The sequence below is a fragment of the Arvicola amphibius genome, chromosome 2 (assembly GCF_903992535.2).
Source record: "Arvicola amphibius chromosome 2, mArvAmp1.2, whole genome shotgun sequence".
Lineage (NCBI taxonomy): Eukaryota > Metazoa > Chordata > Mammalia > Rodentia > Cricetidae > Arvicola > Arvicola amphibius.
Window position 1 is genome coordinate 153,337,775 of NC_052048.2, and position 16,541 is coordinate 153,354,315.

At 36.9% G+C, this 16,541-nt stretch overlaps 1 protein-coding gene across 8 annotated transcripts in view; it reads right to left on the reverse strand.

Annotated features, from left to right (window-relative positions):
- Window positions 1-16,541, reverse strand: part of Sgce (sarcoglycan epsilon) — an 83,474-nt gene that overhangs the window by 35,998 nt on the left and 30,935 nt on the right. For all 8 annotated transcript variants that reach the window (XM_038319541.1, XM_038319542.1, XM_038319539.1 and 5 more), the window contains 3 exons: window positions 9,353-9,475; window positions 8,087-8,244; window positions 2,923-2,995 (listed from right to left, as the gene is read on the reverse strand). In XM_038319541.1, coding sequence (XP_038175469.1) covers window positions 2,923-2,995; window positions 8,087-8,244; window positions 9,353-9,475 — 354 coding nt within the window. The remainder of the gene's footprint in view (window positions 1-2,922; window positions 2,996-8,086; window positions 8,245-9,352; window positions 9,476-16,541) is intronic.

Below are 16,541 nucleotides of genomic sequence, written 5' to 3' on the forward strand. Positions count from 1 at the left end.
GATAATAATGGACACTAGACACCAGAAATTCGGTGAGGGAGCCAACATTGGCTGTAGAGTTTTGTCCAGAGCCATGTAGCAAACATTTCCAAAGCCATAGCTCTGCAAGGCCCTTCTCAAGGAAAATCCTTTCCTCCTCTCCTGCAGGCACTAATTTGGCCTGTGATTATGCTAGATTTATTCACTGCATAGTCCATATGTAGTCTTCTAAAGCATAAATTCTTCATTCTCTTCTTGTAGGTAAGATTTCAGTTTATACAAATGCATTTCCTCTTTACATACTACAGTAGCTTAATCATATGACACTTTCTCCCAGGCCTAAAATAGTCACACAAGTGAATCATGATGAAGACTTTCTCAGTGGTAAATGATGTGATATTCATAAATAATAGCAACTATAGTTTTGGATATGCCAGATGTATAAAATTACTCTTTCCCTAAATATTTTCACATTCAAGTTTCCATAAAAATACAGAAAGCCCCTACTCCACCCCCTCTCCACCCCAACCCACCTTATCATCAGTACTACTCCTGGAGAACCACTCTTTGGCTCTTCCTGATCCATTCAGCCCCACTTAGTGGTTCCCTTTCTGAGATCTGCTACAGGCCTTGCGGTTGCTACCGTCTCCCTCCAAGGCTCTGGCCCAAGCAGCTTGGGCCAAGAACGAGTGCCAGGTCTCTCCAGCATGAGTCAGCAGAGCTTTCTAACTCTGGGGAAATCCCCATGCTTGCTATATTTGGAAATCAGAGAGGCCAAGAGAACAGTAGGCCAACAGACTGGTGGCAGCAGGCCTCTGAGGTGCTAACCCCAATCTAGGGATTCACTTTTTATGCAGTCTTCTTGAGCACCATGCTGTGAGTCTGCATGACTAATTTCCCATGAGGTCACTCAGAGTAGAAGACAGCTGGCCAGAGCGCTGGGCGGAGCACGAGTTCCCTGATTTACAACTTTGTTATTCCTTCCTCTAAAGCTTATCTGGGACAAATAGCATGAGTGAAGGCCATGTTCAAAGGCAGTCATTCTCCAGTGCCTATGAATCTTGTCTAGACTGGCAAGGACAAATGTGTGACCTTTTTAGTTTAGTGGTTTTCAAACCATTTGGGGGTCACTGAACCCTACGTAGAAAAGAAGTGGAACAGAACCGCCCAAATTCCAAAAGGAGACTTCTGAAATCTCCTCCTCCTCCCTCACTAGGACGGCTTCTAACTACCTCGTGCAGATGAAGAGCCCCTAAGGCTTACTCTTGACCCTCCAGTTGGGTAGTATTCTCTCTCATACCAGGAACCACGTGAATATGGATCCCTGTGTGACATCAACACCTGTAGTAGCTTCTGAATGTTCCCTTTCTACAGCAGAGAGCAGACTAGAGAAAGACAGAGGTCCAATGGTAGACCAGGCTCTCTTCCAGTCTGCCATATCTGACAAAGACCTGGTCTCTTCAGCCTATAATTACAGGGTGCAAGAGCCCAAAGTCACCGCAGTGTAACTCTATGACTCAAGCCATGAATTCACAGATGGGAAGAAAAAGGAAAAGACAATGACTCTGCTCACTCAAGAGTTCCCAGCTCTACAAGAATAGCTTAACTAGATACAACTATCCAAACCTAATTAAGTCAATAACCAGTCTCCCTGTTCTATGGGTGCCTAGAGATCTTGCAGAAGGCAGAGTGAGGGGAGAGAATGCTTTGCCATGCTTGTTTTTTATATGAAAAGGACTTTACATTTTAACCTGGCAATCGTCCGCAGTAGGTCCAAGTCTTCAAGCTGTCTTTCCAGGTACATATTACCAATTTTTGTATTTAATTCTCCTTTGATATAGTCTAAGAGCAACTTGTAGCTCAGCTTAACTGAGTTATCATAAATTTCAAAATACTTGTTTCTGGCAAATTCTTTTGTTTGTCTGCTTTCTGCCAATAAAGAGGAGCAGTAATTCCCCATCGGAAATGTACTCTTATTTTGCTTTTTCAGAAGAAAAGATCTGTCACAGCTCCCTACCTCTGATTGCCTTTACTAAGAGAAGTAGAGTATCCCATAATTTTCTAAGGCTACTTAAAATGTCTTCTCTTTCTTTTTTAACATTTAAGCCTCAACAGGTGGATCTCTACGAGGCTGAGGCCAGCCTGGGATACAGAGCAAGTTCCAGGACAGCTAGGGTTACACAGAGAAACATTATTTTGAAAAAATAATCATCATCATCCCTCAAGTCTGAATATGGGATGGTAATATTTTCCCCTTTCCTCCCTTCAGGCCCTCAACCTATCTTCCCACGAACCATTCCCCTGCCCCTACTCTCAAGTTGGTAGCCTTGTTAGAACATTCTAAGTGTTAAACACATTTCCTAGTCTTTGTCAAAATGGGGTCAAATATAAGCATAATTTTATATTTCCTGTGTCCCCATCCTTCAAAATCCTCAGGAAATCATTTACAGTTTGAGCATGTTGCTCTAAATTGTTGGTGGACTCTAACACTTATTTACACAATGAGCAAAATTAGCTAATTAGCAAACAGTGTACCCCACGTCCCCAAATCACAGTTTATCTTCACATGCATCTAAACTACTACTTATAATTACATTGAAGTTCAATATAAAAGTAGTAAACAACTACTCTGTGTTCTTGGACTCAACTCATAGGCGTTAGAGCAAGCTTGAAAGCAGGTGCATCTTAGTACCCCTTCAGCACTGACGCAGCAAGGCTTGAAGACACCAGCATCTGGGAAGAACCATCTTCAGTTCGTCAATAAAGCACATCACTCTTATAAAAAGTTAGAAATGGCTTGCTTTTCTTCCTGCATTTTACTATTTCATTAGTTACAGTAGGCATGTGGTGCTTTGCAATCTATGATTATATTTTATGTTTATAAATGCAGTGAAATCCTTCTTAAAAATAAGAAATGTTCATTGACATATTTTCCGTACTTACCTTCTGCTGACATTATATTAATTATCAAATTATGCCTTGCAGTCTCAAAGGTACGTCTATTATAGGCAGTTATCTGTTAGAAAAGGAAAATCATGTTTAGAAAGTGAAAGGTTTTAGAAAATACAACTCAGTAAAGGCAAAATGAAACAAATCAGTGCTTTTCCTATTTTTATTATTTGTTGATTTATCTAGAAAACTTTCTTTCCTGGGCAATAAAAATCCTAGGGCTTTTAGCAGTATGGTAGTAAAATAATTAATTAGTCAAGTCTACTTAACATGCTAAAACAAAAAGTTAAATATGAAAAAATTCTTTTCTAGAAAGCCATTAGGCACAAGAGGCAATATAGATGGGTCACTATGAACCATTAGTGACTTTCTGGTGACAGTAAGATTAAACAACAACAACAACACACACACACACAGAGAAAAACTTAAAATATATGGTTGTGCTTGTAAATGAATTTAAGAATCAGCGTGAAAAGTACATTTTAACCAAGCACACTAATGTTGCATTTAGTGTCGAACTGCACAACAATCGGTCAAAAGATGCCACAAATAACCCTCTCATGATATAAATATACCTCATGATGAGTAAAGCAGTGAGGGTAACAGTCTATAAAAGTAGAGCACATGCTCAAAAGCCACAAATCAGTGTTTTCATACAGCCACATGTTAGTAAACTTCTATTGAAGTCAGCTCAGAAGGGGCTACCAGAGTCAAACAAAACAAAGGCTGCAGAATTCAAGGGATGATTAACTTTGTAACAGGCCATTAAATGATGCAGACACATCTGGAGTACCTCAGCAAAACCAAAAGAGTGTCAAACTCTCAGAGTCCAGGTACTAGGTTTCTGACGATGACTGCAGCTGTAGGTGACAAGGAAGCAGAAGATTGGGAGAAAACTGGCTCCAGCCACTAGAAGAGACCCCTGCGTGCAACAAGCACGGTAGACCTTTACATATCAATAGGAGCTTGGCCAGAAGTAGGTTACACTCTTTGGGAATACTGAGAGCTAAAACAGCAAGATTCAGAATTGGGGGATAAATAATTTCAAACCTTTGGCAATGTTTATTCTGAAGAGCACACTAACCACAAAGTTAGTGCAGCTTCTCTCTCTCCAACTTGTCAAAATTCCATCGGCATTGCTACTTTCTGCCTCCCGTCAAACTGTGACCTGAGACTAGTTACTAAACTAAGGTTGAAAGAGAGTGCCAAGTCTTAGCCAATAGACCACCAGGTATGCTGCCTACCAGAACTAAGTAAGAGTTATTTTTCTAAGACAGCAAATGGAAACATTAAAAATAAGTTGTACTTGGGAACTTTTGTGATTTAAAAAGTTTAGCCTTTCCTCATTAGCTTACACAAGTAATATATACTAATTAATTAATTTGCCATACTCCCCCCAATAATCATAATCATATTCTCAGTGGAAAAAAGAATGACTGATCTTCTCCAATGTGCTATTACAGTGAGCTTTTGGCTCAGAAGAGATGAGTATTTTAAATTATTAACAGTAGCCTTCCCAATTGGTCTCAAATTTCATGATTGCAAGTTTTATAAACTCTAGTTTCTTTTTTTTAAATCTCAGATTACTAGAGGAAGTGAAGAATATTTCATATTAAGAGAAAAAAATTAATTACCTGAATGTTTATCTAATGCTTAGTCTTAGCAGCTATCCCACTCCTGGTCAGATATTTAAAAACTATAACGACCTTACTTCAGAGATATGAAATGCTTCAAAACAAGATGGAGGAGGCTTTTAGCTTTCATCCTCTCTTTCTAAAATAATGTCTAACCAATTTTAGATGTTTACAATCTAAATATTTCAAATTCATAGCTGCTGAATGGATTAATTCATAAATTGATATAATTAAAAATGTTTTAAGACAGACATAAAACTTGACTAAATTAATAGAATATATAAAATCCTATACACTTTTTACACTATATAGATATATTTGTCTTCTATAAACATTGTATTGAGTTTTCATCGGCACTAATTAAGCATATTACTTAATGTCTGTGGTGATTTATAAGAATGTCTTGACTGTTCTAGAATTGCCCTCGACAACATTACTGCTCACTTGTCTTGGCCCAGGCTGCTTTCCAGCAATAGTTGAACTGGATGTTTAAAATCCCATTTACTTAATGAAATTAAAATTTAATTTACCTATTTACTTAAAAGCTCATTTGCTCATTACAAAAATATGTAGACTTAAAATATATTCCTTAGTTTTGCTTGTTTTTGAAAACCATAAGACTAGTGCTTTATATGCCACCCACATGTTCTCCTGAAGGTCTGTTTCCCCACCTCCCACTGGACAGTCTGCTTAAACCTTATCCATGTTGTTGGACAAGCCTCAGCTCAGTTTTGCTCTTTGTATCTACCACATATACACAACACAATGCATGTACCTAGCTCTTGCTCACAGCCTTTAGAGTCTGCTGCTTTGTGGGTTTCCAGTGCTCTGCTTCATGAACAATGTTCAAAGAGTATGTCCATACATGTCTTCAGGTGAGTTTTTGCAAGTTGCTTGTTTGGGTAGATATCTAGAAGTGGGACTGCTGTGACACAACACTCCGATACTTACTCATGGAACATAATTTAGGACTGATCCCATAGTGGCTATGTCAATCTTCACATTTATCTGCGATGGATCTCATGGATGGTAAAATTCTTATTATTGTCTGACTATGTATGTTCCTCATTACTGGTTAAGAATAGACATCTTACTTGGTCTCATGAGTATTTGTGTGTCCTGTTCAGTGAAATCTTTTTCTCACTGAATTGAGGGTTTCTTTTCGATTTCATGTGCCCTATAGTCAGGCACATGTAATAACATCTTCTGTTCTTTTATCTCTTAAAAGAATCTCTTTTGATGAATAGTTCACAAATATAAGAGTGAAAATCATGTATTTTTCTCTCAAAAAATATGCAATTTATATTTAAGAAATCTATTCTTGTCCCCAAGTCAGCAAGAGTCTTTTGTATTTTAATATAATAGTTTAATTTTTTTGTTTCTCACATTTAATGCCTAATCTACCTATATTTTTGCTAGGCATTTAGTATGAAGGATCTAACTCTATGGTTGGTATGAAGGATCTAATTCAAGTGGTAACAAATTTTCTGAGCACTAGTTAAGAAATAGACATTCCTTTTTCCAATGACCTGTGGCACCAACTCTTCAAACATCTGTCACTGTTCCTTGTGTGGTCTGTTTCTGTCCTTGCTACTCAGCCTTTCAGCCCATTTGTCCATCCCTGTGTCACTGAAACTCTGTAATCACCACCATGAGTTTATGGAGATCTGGATGCCTATGAGAAGAGAAACCTTCCCCTTCGTTCTTCTTTACTAAGGCTTAGTTATTTCTAACATATAGTCCTCCCCATACATGTAAGAAATAGTCAAGTTTTACTTTTAAAAATCCACTGAAAACTATATTGGTGTGCACTAAATCTATAGATCAAGAGAAATTATGCCATTATCACACTATCTTCCTATCACTGAAATTATCATCTATTTATGCAAATTTTACATTCTTTGTGTTATATTTATTCCTGGTACCTTATAATTTTTGTCTCTATTGAAGTATTTTCTCAATACTTTTTATTCATGTGCAGAAATAAAACACATTTATGTTTATCCCAAAGCTGATTGGTAGCCTCTCATAATATTTTAATAGTCAATAGACTTTATAATATTGAATATTCAATTTCTTTCAAATCATTGGGGATTTGATTTCATGTTCTTCTCTTCACTAGCTATGACTTCCAATATATCCTATAATAAAATATAGAGGATGTCATTCTTGTTTTGTTCCCAAATTCATGTGCGATTTCTGTAATGTTTCTCCCACTGAGAATGATGCTTGCTATTCTTTTGGGGAAAATTACCAGGTTAAGGAAGATCACTTTGATCTTTAGTTTAAAAAGTGCTCAACAGAGGAACTGGAGAGACAGCTCATTGGTTAAAATCATTTCCTGTTCTTGCAGAGGATGTGAGTTTGGCTCCCAGCACCCACATCAACAGTGAAACTTTTATCTTTTAAAACTACAACTTTTAAAGGAACTATTCGTTTAAATTACCATTACCACTGTTGCTGGGGGTTTTAACTTCTCATGTCTTATATGTATGCTGATATTAGAAAAAAAAAACTGGAGAATTACAATACCCCAAAGGCGTTCAGAGTACAGGTTAACCCTACTATCACACCTTGCACAGCCTTTGGGGCTTTACTTAGCAACACTGGTAACTTGTGCCTATCGTCTGTCCCGTAGAATGTACCTTAATTTCTAACCACACATATAGTTCTCTGAGATCATCTACTTTTACACATCCCTCATTTTTTGGATTCGGGATGGGTGGGTGTACTTTTATTGCTTGTTTGTTTTGTTTTTCAGTGCTGGAAATGAACTTGCATATGCTTGTCATCTTCTCTACTGTTAAGCTAGAGCCCAAACCCTATTTTCAAAACCTAAAAGGCTTCCTTGGCTGCGTGAAGTGCCCCAGCAGCTTCTATGCTAGTATTGGGTAGGCATGCTTCTCCCCCACATCTTCAGCCCCTAGACCATATTGAATGGTTGAGTCCACTTGTCACTCATCCTTCCAGCCTGAGTCATCTTTCACAGTGTTTGCTAATTAAGATGTCTAGTGATTGACTTTTTTTCAATAAGTATGAAATTTGAATAAAAAATATAGACTTGACTTGGCAATTTGACTCACTTACTACCAAGCCCAAAGACCTGAGTGTGATCCTCAGAACATACATGATAGAAGGAGAAACTTCTGAAGGTTGTTCTCTGACCTCTACAAATGCGTCAGGGCACATGTACACCACACACACACACACACACACACACACACACACACACACACACAAATGACTGAAATATAGAACAATGAAATGTTTTAGGTTTGCACTTATCTTATTAAATAGATTTTACATTAATCTACTTCTTTTAATAATTTTTACTAGTTTATTTTATCATTTTAATATAAATGTTTAAACAGCAAACTTTATAGAGAAGAATATTATGTGTCAAAACATTAGCAAATACATTTCTATGTTTTAAAAACTCTTAAATATCACTTCCATGTAACTTTAATTTCAACATTTAAAATAAATGACAAAAAACATAGTATTTCCCATTCAAAATAAATTACCTCGATGATTGTTGGTTTCCCCACATTTTCAGCTGTTGGGGACCCATACAGAACCCCATCACTGTATGGTGTCCTTTGGATGTAGCGAAGCCATCCAGGTCTGTCTGGGTAACCCATTAAATTTGTGTTAAATGTTATGGGATCATTACTAACCTCACCTAGATAAGGAACACAGAATTAAGACATGATAGTTATTTTCATACATGTTTCTTTGGTGCTTTCAGTCAAAACATTCCACCAGGAAAAAAATGTTTTTGATATTTGTAGCAACCTAAATATGCAAATAAAAAATTTATCTCGAAATTTGACTTTAGTTACACACATAATAAAAAATATCCTTTTGATTGTTCAATTGGTCTTGAGATCTAATAAACAAGCATAGTAGATTCTAACAAATTTCTTGGTTCTATTTTGAGGATGATGCTTTAGGACAGTTTTGCCAGTTAGAAAACAAGCATTGTTCACAAATATCTCCCAAAATGTATTCATCTGTTCATGACAAACCTTTACTTCACGATCTCCAAACATTATCAGAGCAACACCAAGGAGTGGTCAGATAATTATGAAAGTGTCATAATGTGTCATGACTATATACTTTTCCTATATGTAACAACTGCTGTCTGAAAGCCTGGCCACCTAGTTTTCTAAAAATGGAATATTTCATAAGAAAATACTTTTAAATTAATAGAAGAAAAGACTTTATTATTAAAAACAGGTCTACCTTCATTTTATTAATGTGGTCAGATAAATTGCTATTCATCATATAGCCCACAAAGAATAATTGTATGAATTCTAATATTAAACATGTATTTTGAAAAGTTAATTTTTAAAAGTCATTTTTGTTACTGACTTAATGTTTTCTCTTGCTATTCTTTCTGTATCTTCATTAATGTGACAGTACTTGTGATAATTAACATTTAAACCAACAGTGAATTAAATAAGTAAGAAACTAAGTCAGAGTACAGAAAATCATAACTGGGTACAGCTGTAATTATTTTTGTGGGACTAAATGTAGGTCACTTGCCAGGCAGGGATGTAATACTCAAGACTGAAACTTAAGAAATATGTATTCTCTAAAATTAAAAAAATTTCCTTTTATAATTAAATTTCTAATCTGAAAATGAGAAAGATCCTACAACAACCAATTTTTCACATATCCAAATCATTTTAAAAAGTGTTAATCGAATTTGATCTTATATCGCTCAGATTCTGTACAGCGAACAAAAGGAAATATTTCCCCCTACTTCCCTCCTGCCAAGAACCTACCGGGCTTTGGATAAGGAGGAAATTCACCCTTGAAATACTCTCTCTCCAAAACATGAACAAAGAGGACACCTGCAGACGGGTATACGTTCCGATCAGCGTGCACCTTTGAGAAAAGAGTGTACACTGAAAGCAAAGGGAGAGAAGAGAGAAGGTGCTAATGAGAATTGCCCTTGATAACTGAGCAGTGGCTATAGAAATGGTCTCGCTATGCAGAAACTGCCGAGAAGACCAAAACAACACATGAGGGAACGTGTTAGTACATATGTGATTGAAAGGGAGACAATTTTAGGACAAAGCTAAGAAAATTTTTCCGACTTGTGTTTAGAAACCATTAAAATACTGCACAAGTAAAATGACACATGTTATATTTAGTATTTTTAATTTTCATTAAGCATAAAAACATAAATATCATTTTGATGATTTATTTTTGTCCAAAATATTACCAACAAAATACATATAACAAGAACTGACAAACTTCATAATTACTAGTTTTTTCTCTTTCCCTTTTTAAAAAGCAAATATATTATTAGTACTTTTAAAATGATAAGCACTACTGCTTTCAAAGTAGAGGCAAGTCAGCCCATATAACTCTCATCTCTGCAGCAATTCATTTATACTTATGAAGATAAGCTGACAACTTTCTCCATGTATTAATAAAACCTTTTTCTAGAAACAATTACTTTATTTCATGTTTCCTGATTTTGGCATCTAATAATTAAAATAGCATAATATATTCCATTATGCTCCCTCCTAAATAAGCAGCAACAATTGCACAGTTCTGAACGAGTCATTCTTTAGGTGAAATGGGACCAATTACATGATTCACTGTGGCTTAGGACATAAGATCTCAGTGTACAAAAATGGCTAAATTAGTCTGATTAGTTTCTACCTCTTGTTTTTTCTCTAATATCATCATCTCCACCAACATCACTGTCAGCACCCCTTGTCACCTCTGCAATATCTTTTGGGATTCTAGTTTCATGATTGGCAGTAGCTGCAACTTCTAGACAAATACACCCTAATCATCCCGTTCTTCCCCTTAGTCACTGATGGATTTGTAAATGTCATAATTAACCTGAGAAACCCCAAGACTACTCACACCAAGCTCAAAACTCGTAAAAAGCCCTTGACAGCCAGATCATTGATAATAAAGTTTTTAGTATACAAAAAGAAACTAAACAAAACAAAAAAGCTATCACAAAATGTACCCCCCTCTGAGAAACCATATCCCTCTGTTCTGTGGATAGCTATCCCTAAAAAAGAAGAGTGAAGTAAAACATTTGGCTTGTAGTTTCATGTATCCATAATCTGGGTACCAAAAACAGAACTTCAAAGTCTATGGAGCAGTCAGATGTGATGGCTCATGCCTGTAATTCTATCACCCAAGAGATTTGTACGAGGATTGCTTTAAGACAAGTCTTGGTTATAGAATAAGTTCAGGGTAGCCTGGATTACAGAGCAAGATCGTGTCTCAAAGTAACCACAGAAAAAAAGGCTATGTATCCAAATAAATAAATAAATAAACAAATAAGTAAGTAAGTAAGTAAGTAAGTAAGTAAGTAAGTAAATAAATAAATGAAGCTGCAAGATAGTTTAGCCAGGTTAAAAGACACTGCTGTGTTTGGCACTGAAAAAGGCAAAGTCTTCCCTTGGTGTTCTGACTGTCAGCTTCTGCTCACGGACAAGTTACTCACCTGGGGAAATGATGATCACATTCCAAATAATAATCACTGAATCAGAGAAAAATTATAAGGACGGAAAATAAGAGAATCTGACTTTCTTTGCCCCAGTTGAATAACACAATGTATCCTAAATATCAATGATGTCAGAAATGTGATAACCTCAGAGATCCAACCCCTGCTTCCCACAAGGCCACCATCCAACTTCGGAGACTAACATCTTCTTAACTAGGTATTGTCCCAGAGATATAAGATGCTCTGGCAATACTAGGAAGGGTGGTCTGACTTTGGAAAGATCTGGAAAAAAATTAAGAGATTTAATATTTTTCCTAATAGTAGTTGTTTATAAGCCAGAAACAGGATATTCAGGCATTCAGCAATGAAAACATGCAGGATGCAAGAGTGGGGTGTCATGGGAAGCCTTTAAAGGAAGCGAGTAAGCCAAACATGCACAATTCTAGGGTTCATGGCAGAAGAAAACAAAACTGGGAAAAGAATCAAATTGAGAAGAGTTTCAAACTGCTTCTGAGAAATTATTTTTCTCTATATGACAGTTGTTAAAATTCCTACTGCAACCTTATATCCAAAGTACAGGAATATTTAGAATGATCTAAATGAATCTCTTCTGAACTCATCTGATTTATTAATCTTCCTAGAGATGGGAGCCCCATGCTGTGAAATACTGAGTTTTATTTTCCTTGTCATTTTTTTAATACCTTGAGGAGCGTTGAGCATATTTAAATAGGTTTATTGATGCCGGTGGAATGAATGAATACATTCTAATAGAAAGCAATGCAGAGACAGACACAAGTCTCACGCTAGGGAGCTAAACATATATGACACTTAATTTAAGGTATAGTATTGTTGAAGATTACTGTCCTCCATTTCCATCATAAAGTAATAGCCTCCTTTAGTGTTTGCCACACAAAGTGATATATGTCAGCTTGTGAAGCAAAAGGAAATGTTTCTCATGTTAAATAAGACTGAAATAATTCTATTTTCTATATAGCTCTCACAGAGCCTAATACGAACCCATTAAAGGGCACCTATCATTCTATATCACCCCACCATGATTAGTATAGAACACCTCAAATTCTGCCCTCACAAAACAAAACACAAAAACAAAAACTTTTTCTTCAATGCACAGTGTTAAGCCACAATCCACCATGGCCCTCTCAGGCTTTGAGATGACATGCACATTTTTCTTTATTCACGTACACTCAATTGCCGTTGTGTAATCTACTGAGCTGTACCCTTGCTGGTCAGTTACCTTGGAAACTCACAGTAAAGTCTTCTTCACTTAAGTATAGTGTGCCACTCGATGGAGAAAAACAAGATACAGATGTATGATATATTCATCATCTAGAGATGGAAAATGACTAAGCCACTATGTTTTGTTTGTGAGAATAATACTTCCTTTCTTTATGATGGGTTTAAATTATGGGCACCCACACAACATTTTTAGTGAAGAGCCCTTTTCCTGTTCTTTGTGATTTGCAAAACAAGGAGCTATTCGCAAGAGGCTGTTTGGGCAGCATTCACACCTATGCTTCTTTTCAAAAGCAAAATGCCAGAGAATTTGAAGCTTTGGGCTGTTGTTCTTCTAAACATGGGCAATGTCAATAATGTTCACAGGTCCGCACATCACCCCTAGAGACTGCATCTTAGAGTTAATGCCTGCTCCACGCACAGGTGCCAAGGTCGCATCCACAAACAACAAACTTGATACATACTCTTTCTTAATAACAAATACGGAAAATGAAACATAAACACCCTAAGAAGCCACAGCACAGAGATTTGATCACCTCCACAATATACATGTGTACAGCACTGTAGTGCTAATCAAGCCGGGGTCACAGGGTCTGGCCTCTCTGTGTCTTGTATGGTTCCGTAATCTTGTACAGCTGCAGATCCATCACCTCTGCAAGCATGTCACTGGAAACAAATGAAACGGAAAACCAACATGGAGCTAAATCCCTGCAAATCTAGCAACATTAGTGGGCAAAACAATTAAAGCAAAAGTTTAACCCATGGAGAATCAAAATCAGCATTGTCAAATAGAAAAGACGGCTATGGTTATAAAGATTAAAACTTTTGAAAATACACTGCTATAAGCAATACAATTTAATTTTTTTAAAAAAATCAACTCATGTCTGAATAAATAAGAGCCAAAAGGAAAATAGTGTTGGAAAACAATTTCAATATTTTACCTTTCCTAAGCTCCTATGTCTCTCATTACCAAGCGACCAAAATCTTATTCACAGAAATAGTCTTTGCATGTTTTGTCACAAGGAATATAGAAAAGGTCAGGGCATTTCAACAACTCTGTATTATATGACAGTAGATAGCCAAGAATCAAATAATAGATCTTGACAGAAGTAGCAATAAAGTGGGGCCTCACGCTAGCTAAATTGTGCTCGTCTTCCCTGGCTAAGGCTCTGTTAGGAATTTTCTCTCTGTGTGAAGAAAAAGGTAAGCGTGGCATCAGCGTGCTTCCTTACAATTACCTTAAAACAAAAGCAAACATGGGCGGACTTCACAAACACTGAAGTCTGAAAGAATCGCACTGCTAAAGAAGCGGTAAGAGATCTTCACGATTGCTGTGATCGTTACTGAAATAGGTAAACAGACACACATACCATCCCATCGTTACAAAGAGTCCAAGGAACACGTCCCGGCCCTTTCTTCTGCGTCACTAAGAACAAGGACACAGCCATAAAGATAAAACAGATACTGAGCTTGAGGCCAGAGAACTCTAGCTATGTTTAATCTTAAAGCTGTCTTTTTCGCAATCTTTGAGAACGTCATAAATTATTGCCAATAAGTGTTCCAAGTAGTCTTTGTTAGGCACCAATTATGTGAGTGGCTCATTTATAGGAGCTTTATCAACAAATTGATAGCTTTAAAACATCCACTTATATTGTCATTTTCTCATTTTAAGGTTTACTAGGAATAAAATCTCAGATTACCAGGAACTCCACAGAACGGAGCGTGGAGAGGGTTGCTGTTCCTAAGGTAGCAGCAGTTGATCCTTTTTCATAACATTGTAAGGTCATCATTTCGCACATCAGTTACCGCATGCCACTCTATTATACAGGGGCCGTATGTCATTGACAAATCACATGAGTGGGTCTCAGTAGGCTAATGCATTTTAAGGTTGTGTGTTTTATAGATTTTGTTTTCTCCCCCGGCAGACAAGTTGTCAGCTGTCATTTCTCATTGCTATCAGTATGCTTTCGATAGCAGCTTTTCTAGCCTTTTAAATTTGCCATTATAAACCTGCTGCAGGTTTAAAAACCAGACTAGCAAATGAGGTAGGACTGCGTGCTAAATTAAGAGAAGATACGTGCCGTTTCTGTGTGTGCACTGCTCTGCTAGATGCGAAAAAACAGAAGCCTGCATTTGAAGCATTAGCTGCCCAAGGACCCTTTTGTGGTGTATTTCCTGGCTCCGAGCTGACGCTGTATGCCTTTGAATAGACTCTCTTGCTATACTCAGGAAAGTGGCATTCCTTGAGGCAAAAGCAGTATAAACTCCGCACTATAATACATTCAGAAATAAATAAGTGTACAATTGAAAGTCTTAATTCAATCCAGATGTTATGTAAACATGAGCTATCAAATCAAAATGAACATAAAGGGTTAAGTGAAATAACTTCATGTTTGCTATGTGGGAAACAGACTGCATAATTTAAACAGACTTATGGATTAAATATTACTCCTAGCAGGAGTAACCTAACCAACCAAAAAAAGCACCAAGCTACTATAAGGAATAGCTTTCGTATGAGAAATGACAAGTTTCTTTCTAAAATCATCTCAGTTTTGTCAATGTGTCCTTCATGTCCAGTCATTGGGAAATATCAAAAAGGTTCTCTGGAGACAAATTATTTAAATTAGACAGCATATATATTTCCAGCTGTTCACAGCATTATCTTAATGGAAAATACTACCTGGAAGAAATGAGATAAAAATTGTGAAGAAGATTTTCCAGGATGTTCAGGCTATAAGGAGAGCACTGATCAGGCACCTTTCTTAATTACAACTTAAAAAGCAAAGCTTCACCCAAGCAACTAGGCATGAGTGTCCTGAAAATCAAACATCGTTAAGTACTAGCAGGGGATATGAGGCTTCATTTTTCATATCACAGCTCTAAGGGGCTTAACAATCTCCTCGAGACTCAGAGCCCCTGCATAGCCAGCACTGCAAGAAGCCGTTACGCAGCGCACTGGAGCAACCTGCAAGATGAATCCTTTTGGCTCTCTGAATCAAGATAACTCATCTCGGGATCTGCAGCGCTTAATAAATATATGAATTCCTCCCTAATTCATTTTAACAAGTTATTATACCCTTAAAATTAAAATTTAATTATTAAACCAGAGAATTACTGTAGAAAAATATTTTAAGAGATCTTAATATCCAACCAGATAAACAATGTATTTTCTTCTTTTCTTTTTTTTTTTTAACGTCTCACTGAGATTTATGCTAGGTTTGATCAATTCAGCTTTATAAATGTTGGCTTTCAACGGCAAGCGTTTCTCTGCTGTCAGCCCTTCACCTCAGGGTATCAAAGGCCAGCGGGCCGTTCATTTAGAGGTAGGCAGCTTTGTTTGCCTAGCAGTCACAAACTGTCCGTGCTAAGCTGAGGGATTCATCTTAGAGTGCCTCTTTGCTGAGAGACACAGACACTTCTGTTCAAGGGAGGCGGAAAACATGGCTGGGATCTTTTTATGTAAAAAGGCAGAAGAATTTCTTCATGAAAATTTTTCTCCCTAGCTTAAGATACTAATTTTAATTTTTCTAAATTGGAATTATCTTCTTATCTAATCAAATATATTTTCCCCTTTGTTTGTGTGTTTGTGTGACTTAAATGTCAATAGGAAAAGGGTACAAACTATTGTTAATGGGTGATCAATAGAACACGGGATTCGGAGAACGCCAAAAAGTTGAAAAGGGTTTTAGATGTCACGCTATCTAGGCAAGCAAATATCTTTATTAAAAGACAGATCAAAGCACTCCTTCTGACCCAGACATGGCCTGAGCCTCTGACACAAGCCAGGATTGACATGCATTTGCTTCCCTGGAAGAATAGGTCCCCCATTTGACTGTGTAGATAGTTAACAAAAGTGAACTCAGAGAGACTAAATGTTTGTTTCACAAGTATAGATGCAGGACCGACAGATCAGCCATGGAGTTTATCAATCTGACAACACAAAAGACGAGTTAACACATTCAGTAGTTAATGGCTCTGCTACAATAAGATTGCTTTATATTGTTTATATTGCATAACTCCTTATCTTTCTTAATAATTTCTCCGTGATTTATAAAGAACCAGAACCTGATCAGATAATCTAAGCTTCTCATTTGAGAGAATCTTAATTACACTTCAGAACAAGAAAAGGAGACTGTATACACACAAACATTAACAAACGTAAGTAGGAAGAAGCCTACATAGTGGTTTATAAGAGGGGGAGGCATCTCAACATGGTCCTTTAGAGTCTTAAAATTTTGAGA